General features: G+C 38.6%; 1 protein-coding gene across 3 annotated transcripts in view; it reads right to left on the reverse strand.

The window, feature by feature from the left end:
- The window catches only part of EFCAB11 (EF-hand calcium binding domain 11), a 163,546-nt gene that overhangs the window by 127,141 nt on the left and 20,233 nt on the right, over nucleotides 1-16,172 (reverse strand). For all 3 annotated transcript variants that reach the window (XM_012453097.2, XM_012453098.3, XM_012453099.2), the window contains exons 4-5: nucleotides 11,960-12,061; nucleotides 10,673-10,763 (exon numbers count right to left, since the gene is read on the reverse strand). In XM_012453097.2, the coding sequence (XP_012308520.1) occupies nucleotides 10,673-10,763; nucleotides 11,960-12,061 (193 nt within the window). The remainder of the gene's footprint in view (nucleotides 1-10,672; nucleotides 10,764-11,959; nucleotides 12,062-16,172) is intronic.

Raw genomic sequence — 16,172 nt, forward strand, 5'->3', positions numbered from 1 at the left:
TACACTGTCAAAAGAAGTGAGAAAGGAATATAATAGTGATTAAGAGCACAAGCTGGAAAGGCAGCCTCCTTGGGTTTGAATCTTGGTTCCATCAGTCACCAGCTGGTAGCCTTGAGCAAGTTCTTAGACTTCTCTGAGCTTTTTCCTCATGTGTAAAATGGAGGCAGACAGAGCCCAACCCAAGAGGTTCCTGCGAGGATTCGTTCAGCACGGTGCTTAGCACATGGAAAACACTCAGTAAATATTAGTTGCCAGTGGTGTTGCGGTTGCTACTATTAGATATGTCAATATAGCAAATGTTATAGGAGTTCTAAGGAAGAGGAAAGATATTCTGTGGGCTAGAGTGACAAAGAAAGGCTACACAGGGCCAGGTGCGGTGGTTCATGCCTGTAATCCCAGCACTCTGGGGGTCCAAGGCTGGCGGATCACTTGAGGTCAGGAATTTGAGACCAGCCTGGCCAACATGGTGAAACTCCATCTCTAATAAAAATACAAAATTAGCTGGGCATGGTGGCAGGTGCCTGTAATCCCAGCTACTTGGGAGGCTGAGGCAGGAGAATCACTTGAACCTAGCGGGCAGAGGTTGCAGTGAGCTGAGATCATGCCACTACACTCTAGTCTGGGTGACAGAGTGACAGAGTAAGACTCTGTCTCAAAAGAAAGAAAGGTTACATAGAAGAATATTCAGCTAAGGAATGGATACCATTCAGATATGTGGATGGGGAAGTGGGAGGAGGAGGAAAGACAGCACTGAACCTGGCATGAACAAAAATGCTAGAAGAGAAATGAGACAGTATATGGCAAGAAGACCAGAATGGCGGAGTACAATGTTTGATCTGGGAAATACTGGAGGGCATGCAAAAAAGGCACAGCAGTTTCTGTCTATAGGGCCTTGTATGTTTCTGGCTATAGGGGCCTTGTATATTTCTGGCTATTGGGCCTTGTATGTCAGGCTAAAGAATCTAGACATTATCTGGTAGGCAATAAAAAGCTATTGAAGTTAGGAAGTAACAGAAATGATAATTTACTGTAATTGTCCAAAATTTAGGGTAGGCCAGTGATTTTCAAACTTTAATGTGCATCTAAATCACCTAGGAATATTAAAGTAAACATGTCTGACTCAGTACCTTTGGAGTGGGGCCTGAGATTAGGCACTGCTAATAAGCACCCTGATGCTGATGCCACTGGTCTTTGGAGAACTCTTTGAATGTCAAGGATGCCTCTATGTGAGGTAGCCTGATGGAGGAGAATGATGGGGTAGGAGGTAGGTGGACAATATAGCCAGACATAAGGCACATGGGCTGCTGCCATAGATAAAAATGTAGTACTGGAAATCTTTGGTCTTGATTTTAGTTTGTATATAAGGTGGACAATCAAAACTTTGATGTAATTCTTAATTCCTGGACTTCTTTTCCATAGCACTTTAAAACAATGTTAAACATCTCATAAAATATGTGTTTTATTAAATACAGATTTCTCTTATTTTATAAATATGACATTCAACATTATCAAAAATTCCTATTAGAAGTTAGCTATCTACTACAAAAGAAAAACACAAGAAATTGATTCCTTTTTCTATAAAGGAAATGGCATGAATACATTCATGATGTGTGGCTATTAATAACTTCAAGGATGACTGAAAGGGTTAGCAACATTTGGTCATAGAAAGAAACCATGGCAGCAGTTTCCTATGTGACAGTTGAATTAAAAGAAAAATAGCCCTCATGCTATTACAGCAAGAACAGCATATTCAGCCATATATGTAGATGAGGAATTGGATACACTGGCCACAACGCTTGCTATAGTGACATCCCAAAAACTAAACCCAGGGTTGGGTGGCTGTCAAACCCAGTAATTTCCTCTTGAGAACAGTCTTTGTCACACTGACAGACCACATCTATATTCATGCTGTGGTGGATTCTGAATAATATCTGTGGTACGCAGAGAAAATAAAGGAGACAGCCATGCCATTCTCCATGATAGATGACGCCACCAGTGAATTTTATAGCTGGAGAAACCTGCCAGATCCTATAACACAACACCCTCTTTTCTCAGATGAGAGTGCAGTCCAGAGAGGTTCACTGATTTGTGGAAAAATGGGTCAGAGGCAGTGCTGGGCCTAGACCTCAAGTCTCCTGATTCCCATCCTGGGGCTTGATTAGACTCCTGACCTTAACATGGTACCAGTGTGGTATTTAAAGATTAAAACAAATAAAAGTAATTAAAAAGCCTGTTGTTTTTTTTTTCAATGAAATAAGCCATCCATTTACATAAGATGAAGTCATCTATTCAAGACCTACAAAACTGTGCTATGAGTGTGGGGAGTGTGATGATGAATACCCTACTATGCCTGCTCACATTTAGCTCCCATTCTGACACTGGAAATAACACATGGGTACAAATGACTATGAAAAAGGATGAAGAAGAAAGATATTTATGACAGATTTAAGCAGAAGGTGAAGACAATTTCCTTTTTGGGGGTTGCAAGGTGGATGAATAGGGTGCAGGGTAGGGCCAGCTTTCAAGATAAGAAATATCTTAACAGCTGGGCCTTGATACAAATGAGTAGAATTTGTATCCAGAGGGGTTTAACTAAGAGAGGACTTCACTGTCTGAGCTTTCTAAATGTGAAGAGACTAAATATTCCTTCCAATCTAATAATATATCCTTTATAAGTTAGCGTAACTGAGGAACCCAAAATGACATAATCTATTTGAAAATCTATGTAATGAAGTCATTACTCTTCTCTGCTTGTTTCCTGGTCCAGTTTCTGAGTTTCAATTCCTCCATTACTAAAGTTTATACTGGTAAAAAAAAAAAAAAAAAAAAAAAAAAAACAACAACAACATCAAAATCAATTAAGAACCCTCTGAAAAACTGGTATTTTCTTAAAAGGACTAGAATATAATTATTTCTATAGCTGGATTTTTAAAGTACCGTTTGATTCAATATACCACATGTGAAAGTCCCTAGAGGTCCCTCAGAGAGAAAATTCTGAGGTCACCTTGAAAAGCTTACACACTGTCATACTCCCCATCTTGTAAGCATGTGCAAGAGAATAATCAGGAAAGAGAATCTCACAATATAATTTTGAAACAAAAACACTGAAATAAAAACTAAGGCATTTCCATTGCAGAGAAGACACAAAATTTCATGAAATAAAAATTGGAGGCTAGACACGGTGGCTTAGGCCTGTAAATCCAGCACTTCGGGAGGCCAAAGTGGGTGGATCATGAGGTCAGGAGTTTAAGACCAGCCTGGCCAAGATGGTGAAACTCTGTCTCTACTAAAGATACAACAAAAATTAGCCGGGCATAGTGGTGGGCGCCGGTAATCCCAGCTACTCAAGAGGCTGAGGCAGAGAATTGCTTGAACCTGGGAGGTGGAGATTGTAGTGAGCCAAGATTGCACCATTGTACTTTAGCCTGGGCGAAAGAGCAAGACTCCGTATCAAAAAAAAAAAAAAGGGACCTCAGGAAGTCTACTTCTTTGGTCATGCCATTCACACAAAAGGTATAGCTGATGACTTAACAGTCATCTATATATGGTTACAAAGAATGAGGTATGATTTCTAGTCTCTCTTGTATTTTTCTATACCCAGAAGCATGCAGATAGTCAAAGATCAATAGTCATAGTCACTAAAGTAGGTGCTCACTTTAATAACTGTGATCTTACTGAAGTCACATGATTACACACAGAATCATTCTGAAGCATAAAATGACTGGGAAACTTTGTCTTGCTACAGATGGACCAAGAAAATGATAACTAGTTGGCTACTGGCAGAAAGGAATTACAGGAAGCTAAAAACTATAGTGAGAACTAACATTTCAAAAGAGATGCAAATGGCTTGAAAAAATAAATGCTTTCTGAAATCACTTTCCTTTAGGCTCTCAGCTCTCTAAGACTCTTCCAATCAGCGTAACAGAAGAGCCTATTAGTTTGTTTTACCCAAGCTCATGACAATCCTTAACTCTATAATGGCTGTGATATGAGGTCTATATAATTTTTCTGCCAAGAGAATATCCATCACTCTCTTTTACAATTGCATTCCTAAGCCCCAGCCCCCACTAATACTCTGACTTTGAAAATATCTATTCAACAAGCAATGACATTCTTATTTTCACCCAATTTCTAATATTCAAAAAAGGAGAGTTATATGTCCTATACCCTTTGACCTTCCCTTGTGTAATATGAAGAATGGGGATTCCCACCAAAAATATCAGGATGTAACTTTAAATGTCTCCGGTCATGATGGGAGCATTTGGTGCTTCGATATTTCCACTTTACCTTAGCACATGGCAATCCGCCTACGCACTCAGAATCTTGGACGTTGGGTCAGGGCATGGACCTTATGCACATTCACATTTCATCTCATGACTGGGAAGCAAAAGCAGCTTCCCAGAGCTTTTTGCCAACTGCCAGGTGGTGGGAATATACAAATCGCAGTGCTTACAATGAAACAGAGAAGGCTCCTAGGCATGGAGAAGTAAACATATCCATGCAGAGAAAAATGCCAGCCAGAAATACCATAGGGTGTTGATGGTGGGCAAAGTCAAGAAAAGAACATTAAACCAGCTTCCCGATGACAGCCGAAGCTAAATCATGAACTGAAAATGCCTTCAAAACAAAGCAAAAAGAGACCATCAGAGATTAATCCATGAAAATCACATGTAGTCAGAGGAAAATAGAAAGCAAAGCCACATGTGGCTATGAAGCTCCTGACTGTATTTGAAAGTACTCATTCCTAGTTTATGAGAAATAAATTAAACCACAAAGAAAACAGAATTTTACTGTCACTGGGTATTTAGACAGGTACGGAGTAGGGAAACGCACTGCTAGGCAAGAGAAACACAATGAAGTATAAATGCACATCACATAATCAAAGGAACAAGGACCATGCCAAGGGAAACACAGGAACTTGGGAATGATGAAAGATGAGTTTGAAAAGGGGACCAGATGTTGGAAAAGAGACCAGATGTTGGAAAGCCAGGTTAAAGAGTTTTAACTTTACTCCTTTGAGTCACTGAAGATTTCTGAACATTAAAAACAAAAGATAGTGCTACAAGACATTTCTTATTTAATTTTTAATTGCTAGAAACAGACTATTAGATCGAACGTTAATTCTATAGTACAAACAGTACTATAATACAAACAGCTCTTAAGTCTCTTGAACGTCTGCCATTTTTAATGGGTAGAAATTCTGATTAATAATGAAACATCATCTTTGATATAGCCTCGGCTATTTTAACACACAAATACACAAACTGTGACTAGCAGCACTAAGAGGAAAGCAAATTTTTTTTTGAGACAGAGTCTTGCTCTGTCGCCCAGACTGGGGTGCAGTGGTGCCATCTCGGCTCACTGCAACCTCTGCCTCCAAGATTCAAGCAATTCTTGTGCCTCAGCCTCCTGAGTATCTGGGATTACAGGTGTGTACCACCATGCTGGGGTAATTTTTGTATATTTAGTAGAGATGGGGTTTTGCCATGTTAACCAGGCTGGTCTCAAGTGATCCGCCCCTCTCAGCCTCCCAAAGTGGTGGATTACTGGTGTAAGCCACCATACTAGCTGAAAGTTTTAAGTTTCAAACACTGAAAAAAAAGCCTCAAATTTTGAAATCCAAGTATTGAAGATTTTATAATATCTTTAGACATACAAATGAGTAGCAATTTTAATTTTGGTTTTTATATGAGATATGAATTGGTTTATCAAAGTAACTCATTCCTCACAACTTTTCTCTTGGTAGAAAACTTGCTTTCATTAATTTATATGGAAAAAGTTATAATTAGCTTCCCCCAAGCAATAACTCATTTAAAAATAAAATCTGAAAAAATCACTATTTCCCCTAATAAAGCAAACACCCCTATAAAACAAGAGCTGAAAGTAGATAGGGGGATACTACAAAATAACAAGATATAGCAAAATAACAAAAGGATATGAGACAGCAGCAGACATAGCTCAAGAAAGAAATTTAAGAGAAAGGTAAAACCAAAACAGAAAAAGACAAATGACACATTGGATGCAGCACAAAGGAGAACAGATATTGTTGAAAATAGACTGATACACGGTAATATACTAAGAGAAAAGCAAGCAATTAAAATAGAAATTAGCAAAAAAACTTAAAAGGACTTCCAATATAAGCATAGCCAATATTCTCAAAGAAAAAGAATGTTGAGTCAAAAATGTTAGCATTCAATCCATTACATATTTTTATTCAAGTACAATGACCCACATAAGCATTTTTGAACATGAAGGACAGTGGGGAATATAATTCTTATGACCCCTAGTTGAGGATAAACTTCAGCTAAGCAGAAACCATAGCAAAAGGCCTGGAGGTGAGCTTTGAATTCATTCAACTGTAGAACTATGACTAAAACAAAAGAGATTATGGTTGCACAACAGAATGTGAATGTTATGAACCCTAATAATGTTTTCTAAAAAACCACATTGCTTTCATTAATGATAAAATCACTAAAGTAAATGTCACCAGAATACCTAGGCAACAATTCACAAACCTTACAAAAGTATTTTACATTTAGTACTCCTAAAACTTTCAGAATTAATGAACGATACACCAGTGTTTCTATCAAATTGTAAAGTGAAATGATTCCTTGATGCCTATGTCCAAGTCTCTTTCTTTGGATTGTTTGTTTTTGTTGTTTGTTTGGTTGAATTGTTTGTAAAATTAAAGTGTAATATAGGCAAGTACTTCTGAAATAACCTACTCTTGATCTCTAGAAATTTCTTTGGGAAGAATCTGGCAGTCACTGAATTGAGATTATAAAAACTTCTTCAGTCATTCAAGCCACAGAGGACCCTGGCCTAATTAGAATTCTCCTTCTCTAGCTGCCTTCTTCTAGTGCTTTTCAGAGATCAGTTTTTTTTCTGGACTTGTGCAGTAAATTGTGGGCCTGGGTAGTAAAACCCATACACGCTGGTTAATTAAGTCAAAAACTACTCAAGCATCTCAAAAAGTGAACGTCTAACCTTAGAAACATTACATAATTTTGCATCACTAACAGCCTCAGCAGCTGATTTTTTTATTATTGAAAACTGATGACTGAAATAAGGGTATGTGTGTTAGATCAGACATCTCTGTTTGGCCTACTTCAATTTACACAAACAGGAAATATTTTTTGAGTTCACAATTTCCTTTCATATGTGTTATTCATTATTTAGTCTAATATGGGGGTTGTGGTATTATAAAAATACAACTGAGAGTTTAAATAGCCCATATTCAATCAATGAAGTATCTACTTTGGCTGGATGTTGCAGTGGTTTCCAAACTGTTTGTCTCACAACCCTAGTAAGTACCAGATTTGTGGGCATATACTCCACAACATGAATATACTTATTTATAAATGAGCACATGTGTTACTATATTAATATACTATGTACATGGTTAAAATACAGAAATTTCTAAAAAGATAAAAAATATTTTATTTATTAATGGCAAGTAACTTTTTGCTGCCACTAGAAATTAATAATAATATTTAACAAGAACAATGTACTTTAATATACTTTATTATTTCTGAACATTTTGGCTTAATATTTTATATCCAAGCAATTTAAAGCTCAATTTGTTTTGATACTTAGTTTTAATGGATAGTATAGGTACCACATAAAAATACAGAGATCTACATGGGAAAAGGTCATCATGCCACTGACTCTATCCTCTGATAATGCAAAGGTTTAGGGGTTTTAAAATTTGTTTTGTTTTCTTAAATTATTATTTTGTTGCTAATGCCAACTAAAATTCAGCTAGTAAATGCCTCTTTCCTGATATCTTGCTAATGAATTATATATATATAATTATATATTTATATATGTTAACCATATGTAATCACATATGCAATATTAATAAAATATAATTAATTATATGCTATATAATCACATATAATTACATACAATCATATTAATATTTATTGCACATATAAATATATAATTATGTGCAATTAATTATATATTATATATTACATATATACTTAAATATCTATAATTACGTTATATATTACATATATACAATTATATACATTAATATTACAATTATATAGTACATGTAATTATATATATAATTCAATTGCTCTAATACTTTAATACATTTTCAAGATATACCCTAACCCATAGAAAGATGGACATATAAAAATACATATATATATTTTTTGTTTTGTTTTGTTTTGTTTTGTTTTTTAAAGAGATATGGTCTTGCTTTGTTGCCCAGGCTGGGGTGCAGTGGTGCAACCATGACTCACTGCAGCCTTGAACTTCTGGGCTCAAGAGATCCTCCCATCTCAATCTCCCAAGTAGACAGTAGCTAGGACTACAGGTATATGCCACCACACCTGGCTAATTTCTGTATTTTGTGTAGAGATAGGATCTATTTTGCCCAGGCTGGTCTTGAACTCTTGGCCTCAAGCAATCCTTCTGCCTTGGCCTCCTGAAGTGCTAGAATTACTAGTATGAACCACCACACCAGGCCAAATTTCTGTTTTTAAAAAATGTATGCTAAAATCACCACAACTTTGTAGATATTTTTAGCTAGGTTAGGACATTCTTTTTTTTTTTTTAGACAGTCTCACTCTGTCACCCAGGCTGGAGTGCAGTGGTGTGATCTCAACTCACCGCAACCTCTGCATACCAGGTTTTCAAGCGATTCTTCTGCCTCAGCTTCCCGAGTAGCTGGGACTACAGGTGCATGCTACCATGCCCAGCTAATTTTTGTCTTTTTAGTAGAGACGGGGTTTCACGATATTGGCCAGGTTGGTCTCAAATTCCTCACCTCAGGTGATTCACCCACCTTGGTCTCCCAAAGTGCTGGGATTACAGGTGTGAGTCACCACGTTCAGCTAGGACATTCCATTTTAAATGTATCAAACATGCAGATATGAAGAGTTTTAACAGGTGACATACATTATGTTTTAAAATAACATTTTCAAATGTGTATTTCAAAAATGTTCTCCCTGTAGCACAGCTTTTCTTCTAAGAAGGTGTTACTTTCTCATTCATTGTTAAAACCTTGCCTGTATCTTGAATGGACATATTTAAATATATTTTTCAAAAATCTCTACAAGGTAGTATCTACTAAAACCAATTAACACATAAAGACAGCAAATTTGGACAACTTGTCTTTTTGTAAAAGGAAAATGACTATCAATTTTTAGTTCCTTTGTTGAAAACAACCTGTGGTAGAAGTATATTGATATTACTTATCTCATCACAAAATACAAAGATGCTACATTTTAAAGGACTTGCTTTTACAAAATCAACTAAGTAATATTTTCCTATAAGCACTTTGTATGCATCTGGCTTTAACTTCTTTGCTCTTCTTCAATAGCTTGCTCAGTAGCTTGTCAACGATCCAGCAAATGAATTTCATATATTTTAATGATGATGACTGCAAATTCTTATTCAAGTAACCTGCTTAATAATTTCTATTGAGAAGGGTTGGCTGTGGTCATATTTCATTAAATTACTTTTATGCCAAATGGGAACATCTGCCAGATGTTCCCGATGTTCCCCAATATCCATTCTTTCTCCCTCTTCCTTGGCATCAGAACCTCTATTCTTGGGCTCATCATTGCCCAGAGCAAAGACTACATTTTCCAGAACCCTTCCCCCTTGCAGCTATGCATGACCTTGGAACTAAGTTTTGGTCACTGGGTTGTATGTAGAAAACATATATACCCTGAAAAGGAGTGGAATACCTTCCTGCTTTCTTTTCCTTCTACCAGCTGGAATTCAGATTTGACTGCTGAAACTTAAGCAACCATCTTGAAGTAAGAGGGAGAAGCCAGGTGTTGATGCAGCCAAAGCAACAAGAAAAGGGGCAATCTGGATCCTTCCTGACTGTGTGGTCAACATTAAGCCCTGGTTTGCCTATGTTTACGTGACAGAGAAATGAATTTCTATCTTTTTTGAGTTTCCATTCTTTTGGGTTTTCTGGCTCTCGCTGGTGTGCCAAACCCTAATGAATGCACCTGGTAACAAGGTTGATGAAGAGCTCATGCTGGGAGTCACAGAAGAGACAGCTCTGCTGTGTTCTCACATCAGCGTGTGTTTGCACTATTCATACTACCTTCAATCTGCAGTTTCCTATCAGAAACTGCTTTTAAGACACTTGTCCATTTTGTCAGGATTCGTTCATAAGAACCACATAATGTAATCTTTAAATCCACTTTATCAGGTACGTGTGAACTGCAATATGTCAGTAGCTTTGAAAGCAAGTGAAGGAGGAGGCTACCATCAGGCAACTCCAACCGTTCTTTCCAGACAACTCAAGAGCCACATGTAACCTGTGTTTGTCTGAAATACAGACCATGTGAGGACACCAGCATCCGTGCTAAATATTAATAAAGCTTCATTTTCCCTTGGTTCATATAGAAGTATCTGAAGAAGTTCCACTTTCTTCCTGTTCCTCTCCTGCCCCTACTCACAAGTGCTTGTATGCACCTGGCTGGTGTACAAGCCCCTCCTCCCTTTACAGTGCACTGTCAAGGGCATGGAAAGACAGCTAACTATAGATTTCCCTCCTGGATCATGACACTAGGCTGCAAGACAAAAATGTTCTTGGCTGAAAAATCAGAATAAATAAGTGCTTTCTATAAAGTCAAAAATGTGTAAAAGCAAATGGTACATCAAAAGGTGGGTATACAGTAAGATTTTGATGCCTTACCTGAATACCTCAAGAACAGTCCTTTCTGGTAATTTGGGAGCCACCTGCCTAAATGCTTTTTTGAAATCTTCCAAAGTTAAAAATCCACGATCTATTTGAAAACAATAAAAAATAGTCACTTACTTTGAGGAGCCCTGTGAAATGTTACTTTAGCCGTAACATTTGTGCAAAACTTATTTTAATGTATCACTAGGAGAAAAGCAGTAATTTATGATTCATTTTACATATAAGGTAATCTGAGGTTGTCTCATCTGAAGAATTTAAGAATCTAATCATACTTTACTTCAGTGTAGTCCCAGCTGATCTTGAAGGTCACTTGTGACCCTATCATTTTGCTGATTCTCTCAGTCCCAGGGATTCATATATGAGATGTGCACTATAACAATGGTGTTAGACTTTGAGTCTTTGTTACCAAAACAATGCAGTCTTCAAAATTCACGTCTTTTCCCTTGCCTGGTATTAGAATCATGAAATGTTAATATTTGGAAGGAAACCATAATGGCAGCCAAGACATTGAACCTAGTCTCCACAAGTCTTTTCATTCTGTATATGATCTATGGGGCTTAGGAGGTCTGCAGCCACCCCTCCCAGCCACACCCTATGTGGGAAAATAATTCCACCAATCATATGTAGGTCAGAGCAAGAGCTGACAAAGAAGCCACACAGTCTCCCACACCTCCATAGGTGGTTCATGTCCTATATCCCCCATGGCCACTCCTTTTGCTGTCCCCATGACCATCAAGGTATAATATATTAATACAACTATGTAACTGTAAATACTTTTTTTTTTTTTTTGAGGCAGAGTTTCGCTCTTGTTATCCAGACTGGAGTGCAATGGCACAATCTCAGCTCACCACAACCTCTGCCTCCTGGGTTTAAGTGATTCTCCTGCCTCAGCCTCCCAAGTAGTTGGGATTACAGGCATGCGCCACCATGCCCAGCTAATTTTTGTATTTTTAGTAGAGACGGGGTTTCTCTATGTGGGTCAGGCTGGTCTTGAACTCCCGACCTCAGGTGATCTGCCCGCCTCAACCTCCCAAAGTGCTGGGATTACAGGTGTGAGCCACTGCACCCAGCCTGTAAATACTATTTCATCCATGATAAATGTTAAGAATTTAAGATCACAATGCAGAAAAAAACGTGCACCAATACCTAAGGTAACAGCTAATGAATACAGTAATCTAATCTTCCAAGTATATTATATGCTTGATTTACTGGGTATATAATCCTATTCGCAATCCCTTAATAGGAATTTTTTTTATATCAAAACACTTCAGAGACACTTACAGTGCGTGTCAAAGGCTGTGAAGATGTGTCTTACTTCACTCCGATATCGTTGAGCTTCCTTCTTCTTCCTTACAATATTTAAAAACTCCTCAAGTAATATACCTAAAAGTTGGGGAAAAAACAATTTGTCAAAGATTACTGTCTTCCTCTTTAAGAAAAAATTAAACAGAAATGAACAGTCAGAAATATCACCAATAATCAAATTTTATCTTTATTTTGGTGAACAGTATTTACTCATGATCTGTAAAGTTTCCTGAAGACCTAAAAAGGCATTTTGCTAGAAGCTAACATTTAACAGACCCAACACTAGAAATCAATAGTGAAAATGCAAGAGACTTTTAGGGTTCATTGAGCTTTTTCCAGGGGTAAAGGAATGGCGAACTTGAAAAAGTTTAACACTCTTCCCTCTAACAGCTCGAATAGGCATGAAACTACTTATTAAATAAGGTCTCCTAATTTCTTTCCTTATGCTTCTTTGATCCCTTTTTTCCTAGCCAGATGTCACAACGGCAGGTTTTTTTTTTCCAACTGGGAGATCGGGTCAGAGAAGTAGTTTCTTAAAAGTCAATACCAATTGCATACCACAGATAAAGGTGGAGAGAATATTACATAAACAATAGAGCTGGCACCATCCCCAGCCCTGGATACACCCCACAACGTGTGGAGCAGCCTCAGGCTCAGCTTCCTGTGACTCTTATAATAAAAGAGCCCAGCATGATAAAATGAGATTGGATACTGTGCTTACAATGTCTATTAAAATGAATTCTAATGTGATCTTTGTAGTAGGTTTAAAGAGCGAAGCCAAGAATTTAAACATTTTGGTGAACTGAGCTCTAAATATATAAAAAGAGTGGTTCATTTATATAACTCAGGATTTCCATAAAAAACTTCATCGCTCCGTTTTAAAAATAGCCTCCAACCATACAATAACCACATGCACATTTTTTCTTTTAGTGAGGTAATACTAAGCTGTATACTTTTCTAAAATAGTTCCAATCATTTAAAAAATGTAGAAATGATTTTCTTAATTTCCTACATCTTTATTTATATTTAAAGATTTATCAACTTAAAACAAAGATCTGTCTTTCTGTTTTCAAATAAGTCCTTTATAATGTTTTGGGACCTACTGTGGGCCAGGCACTGTATTAAGCTTTGGAAATAGAGGGGAAAAGAGAACATACATGCTCCCAAGGGAGCGACCTGTCTGGTGGGGAAGGCAGTCATTACACAGTTTCAAATGCAAACACACACCTCATTGCAAAGTGTGGCATGGGCAATGAGGGAAATGACATGAGGTTGTGAAAAACATGCCCAGGAATCCTCATGTAGAGTAGACTCTGGTGAAGGAGAGATCCCTTCAAGGAGGAGATATTTAAGCCAAGATATAAACCTTGAGACGATACCAACTGGCTAATGTTGCGAAGAAGAGCATTGCTGGCAGTAGAAACAGCCTGTGCCAAGGCCGTGGGGTGGCAGGGCGGGAAAATGAAAAAAGGCTGCTGTGGCTGGAACGAAGTGAGCCAGAGAGAAGTGATATAAGATGAGGCTGGGGAGGGAGGCAGGGGCCAAAACTCACAGGCTCCTGTGGGTCACGGTAAATAATTTGGGTTTTATTTAAGTGCAAGAGGAAGTCAACAGAAGGTCTGAATTGGGAAGTTATATGACCTGATTTTTGAAAGATCTTTCTGGCTATTATCTTGAAAAAAGGATTGGGGTGGGGGAGCAAAAAAACGTAAAAAGACAGACCAGCTAGGAGCCTACCGGCAAGAGATGTGGTTGCCAGGTTGCTGGCAGTGGGGATGAGAGGAGTGGAAGGTTTCCAGATATATTTTAGAATCTAAATGACATAGCGTGATGAAGAACTAGATGTGGCGGGTGAGAAAGGAGATGTCAAGAATATCCCGTAGATTCTGGCTGGAAGAGCTACTTAAAGGAAGGAGAATGTCTGGGGGAAGAGCAAAATTGGGGCAAGATGAAGAGTTGCCATTCAGATGTGTGAAGTGTGAAGCGCTCCAGAGACAAGCAAGAGGAGAAGTTCAGGAGGTGGCTGGCTGTCCTCTGGACAAGACATATCTCCCTCACCTACCTGAGTGCCTGACAGGTGCTCAATCATATGTACTGTAGTAAATTAGCACGTGTAGCATTTTTTCCATAGTTGTGGGGATACACACTGATGCAGTTCCACGCTAGGCATAGTGGCTCACCCCTGTAATCCCAGCAGTTTGGGAGGCCAAGGTGGGTAAATCATGAGGTCAAAGGTCAGGAGATCGAGACCATCCTGGCCAATGTGGTGAAACCCCGGTTCCACTAAAAATACAAAAATTAGCTGGGTGTGGTGGTGCGTGCCTGTAGTCCCAGCTACTCGGGAGGCTGAGGCAGGGGAATCACTTAAAACCAGGAGGCGGAGGTTGTAGTGAGCTGAGATTGTGCCACTGCACTCCAGACTGTGTGACAGAGCAAGACTCCATCTCAAAAAAAAAGAAAAAAAAATTGATGCAGCTCCATTATTAACTAATAACTGTTGTGGCAAAGAACATATGCAAAATTGCTGAGGTTAAAATTGAAGTCTAGCCATGTCATGTTCCCATAAGGTCATATCCGTAACTTTACTTTCATGAACACCAAAAGCTAGTCAATTAAGTAGCATCTAGAGTAGCTGAAATTCTTGAATAATTCATTCACTGATAATGCCATGTCCTATGAGGGCCTTCAGAAACATACCCCAGTCTACCTCTCAAGGCTTCCTAGTCAACGTCCTGGTGCTTCCCCAAGACAAGAGGCCCTTTCATACTCCACACCTTTGCCTGTATGAAACACGCTGCCTGGAATCATGCACTTGCTCCTTTTTTTCTCCTAGTGAATGTTTACATCTCCTTCCAGATGCAACCCAGGCAACATTTCCTGTTTGAATGTGTCTCTGATTTCTCTCAGCTGAGTCCTTTTTCTGTGACCCGACAGTCCTTTGTTGATTATGCAATCACAGAAGTGATTAGGATCTATGGTAATTATTTGGCCGCATGTCTGTCTGAGACATGCTGAGGGAAAGCAGTGTATGGTGTTCAAAATTTTATCCCACGATTAGCATGATGCCCAGCAGACAGTAGGCATGCATTACATGTTTGCTGAGTAAGTAACATTCAATGAATAACAAATAAGATGTTATTTCCAGTTTTTAGCAAAAACATTAAAATGTGTACGTTGGTAGGGGGGGAGTTTCTCCTAGAGACAAGGTCTCCCTCTGTTGCCCAGGCTGGAGTGCAGGGGCTAGTCACAGGCATGACCACTGCGCACTGCAGCCTCAAAATCCTAGCCTCAAGTGATCCTCCACCTCAATCTCCCCATTAGCTGGAACTAAAGGCATATGCCACCACACCAGGCTTAAAATGTGTATTTTAGACCAGGTGTGGTGGCTCATGCCTATAATCCCAACACTTTGGGAGGCCAAGGTGGGCAGATCGATTGAGGTCAGGAGATCCAGACCAGCATGGCCAACATGGCAAAATCTGTCTCTACTAAAAATATAAAAATTAGCCAGGTGTGATGGCTCATGCCTGTAATCCCAGCACTTTGGGAGGCTGAGGTAGGTGGATCACCTGAGGTCAGGAGTTTGAGACCAACCTGGCCAACATAGCAAAACCTGTCTCTACTAAAAATACAAAAATTAGCCAGGTGTGGCGGCATGCACCTGTAATCCCAGCTACTTGGGAGGCTGAGGCACAAGAATCACCTGAACCTAGGAGGTGGAGGTTGCAGTGAGCTGAGATCGTGCCACTGCACTCCAGCCTGGGTGACAGAACAAGACTCTGCCTCAAAAAAAGAAAAAAAAAATGTTTTAAATGATCTTATTATTCTGCATATGAATGCCAAAAAGTAGGTCACTTCCTATTCACGGAGCCAGCAAAATAGTCACTTCAGAAACCCAAATTCTTAAAACATGATGTAGTAGAAACCAACCAAAATTCAGAGAGAACTACATCCATAATATTTGCTCTTATCATTGCATTTGACTTAGAGAAATGATAAAGGGAAAAAAAAAGCACAATTCCATGGTTCATTGTGTAACTCACAAGGAAAAAAAAGTACATGAGTGGCGACATCTTTTAAATTACGTATTCAGATAACTAATGAGTATTTGCAGCTATGAAGTATTCGGGTCTTTATTTCACAATATTGCAGGATAAAAACAAATGATCTTTAGCTTTTACTAGAAAAT

The sequence above is a fragment of the Aotus nancymaae genome, unplaced genomic scaffold, assembly GCF_030222135.1.
Source record: "Aotus nancymaae isolate 86718 unplaced genomic scaffold, 86718_ANA_hifiasm-v0.15.2.pri h1tg000011l, whole genome shotgun sequence".
Taxonomy (NCBI): Eukaryota; Metazoa; Chordata; class Mammalia; order Primates; family Aotidae; genus Aotus; species Aotus nancymaae.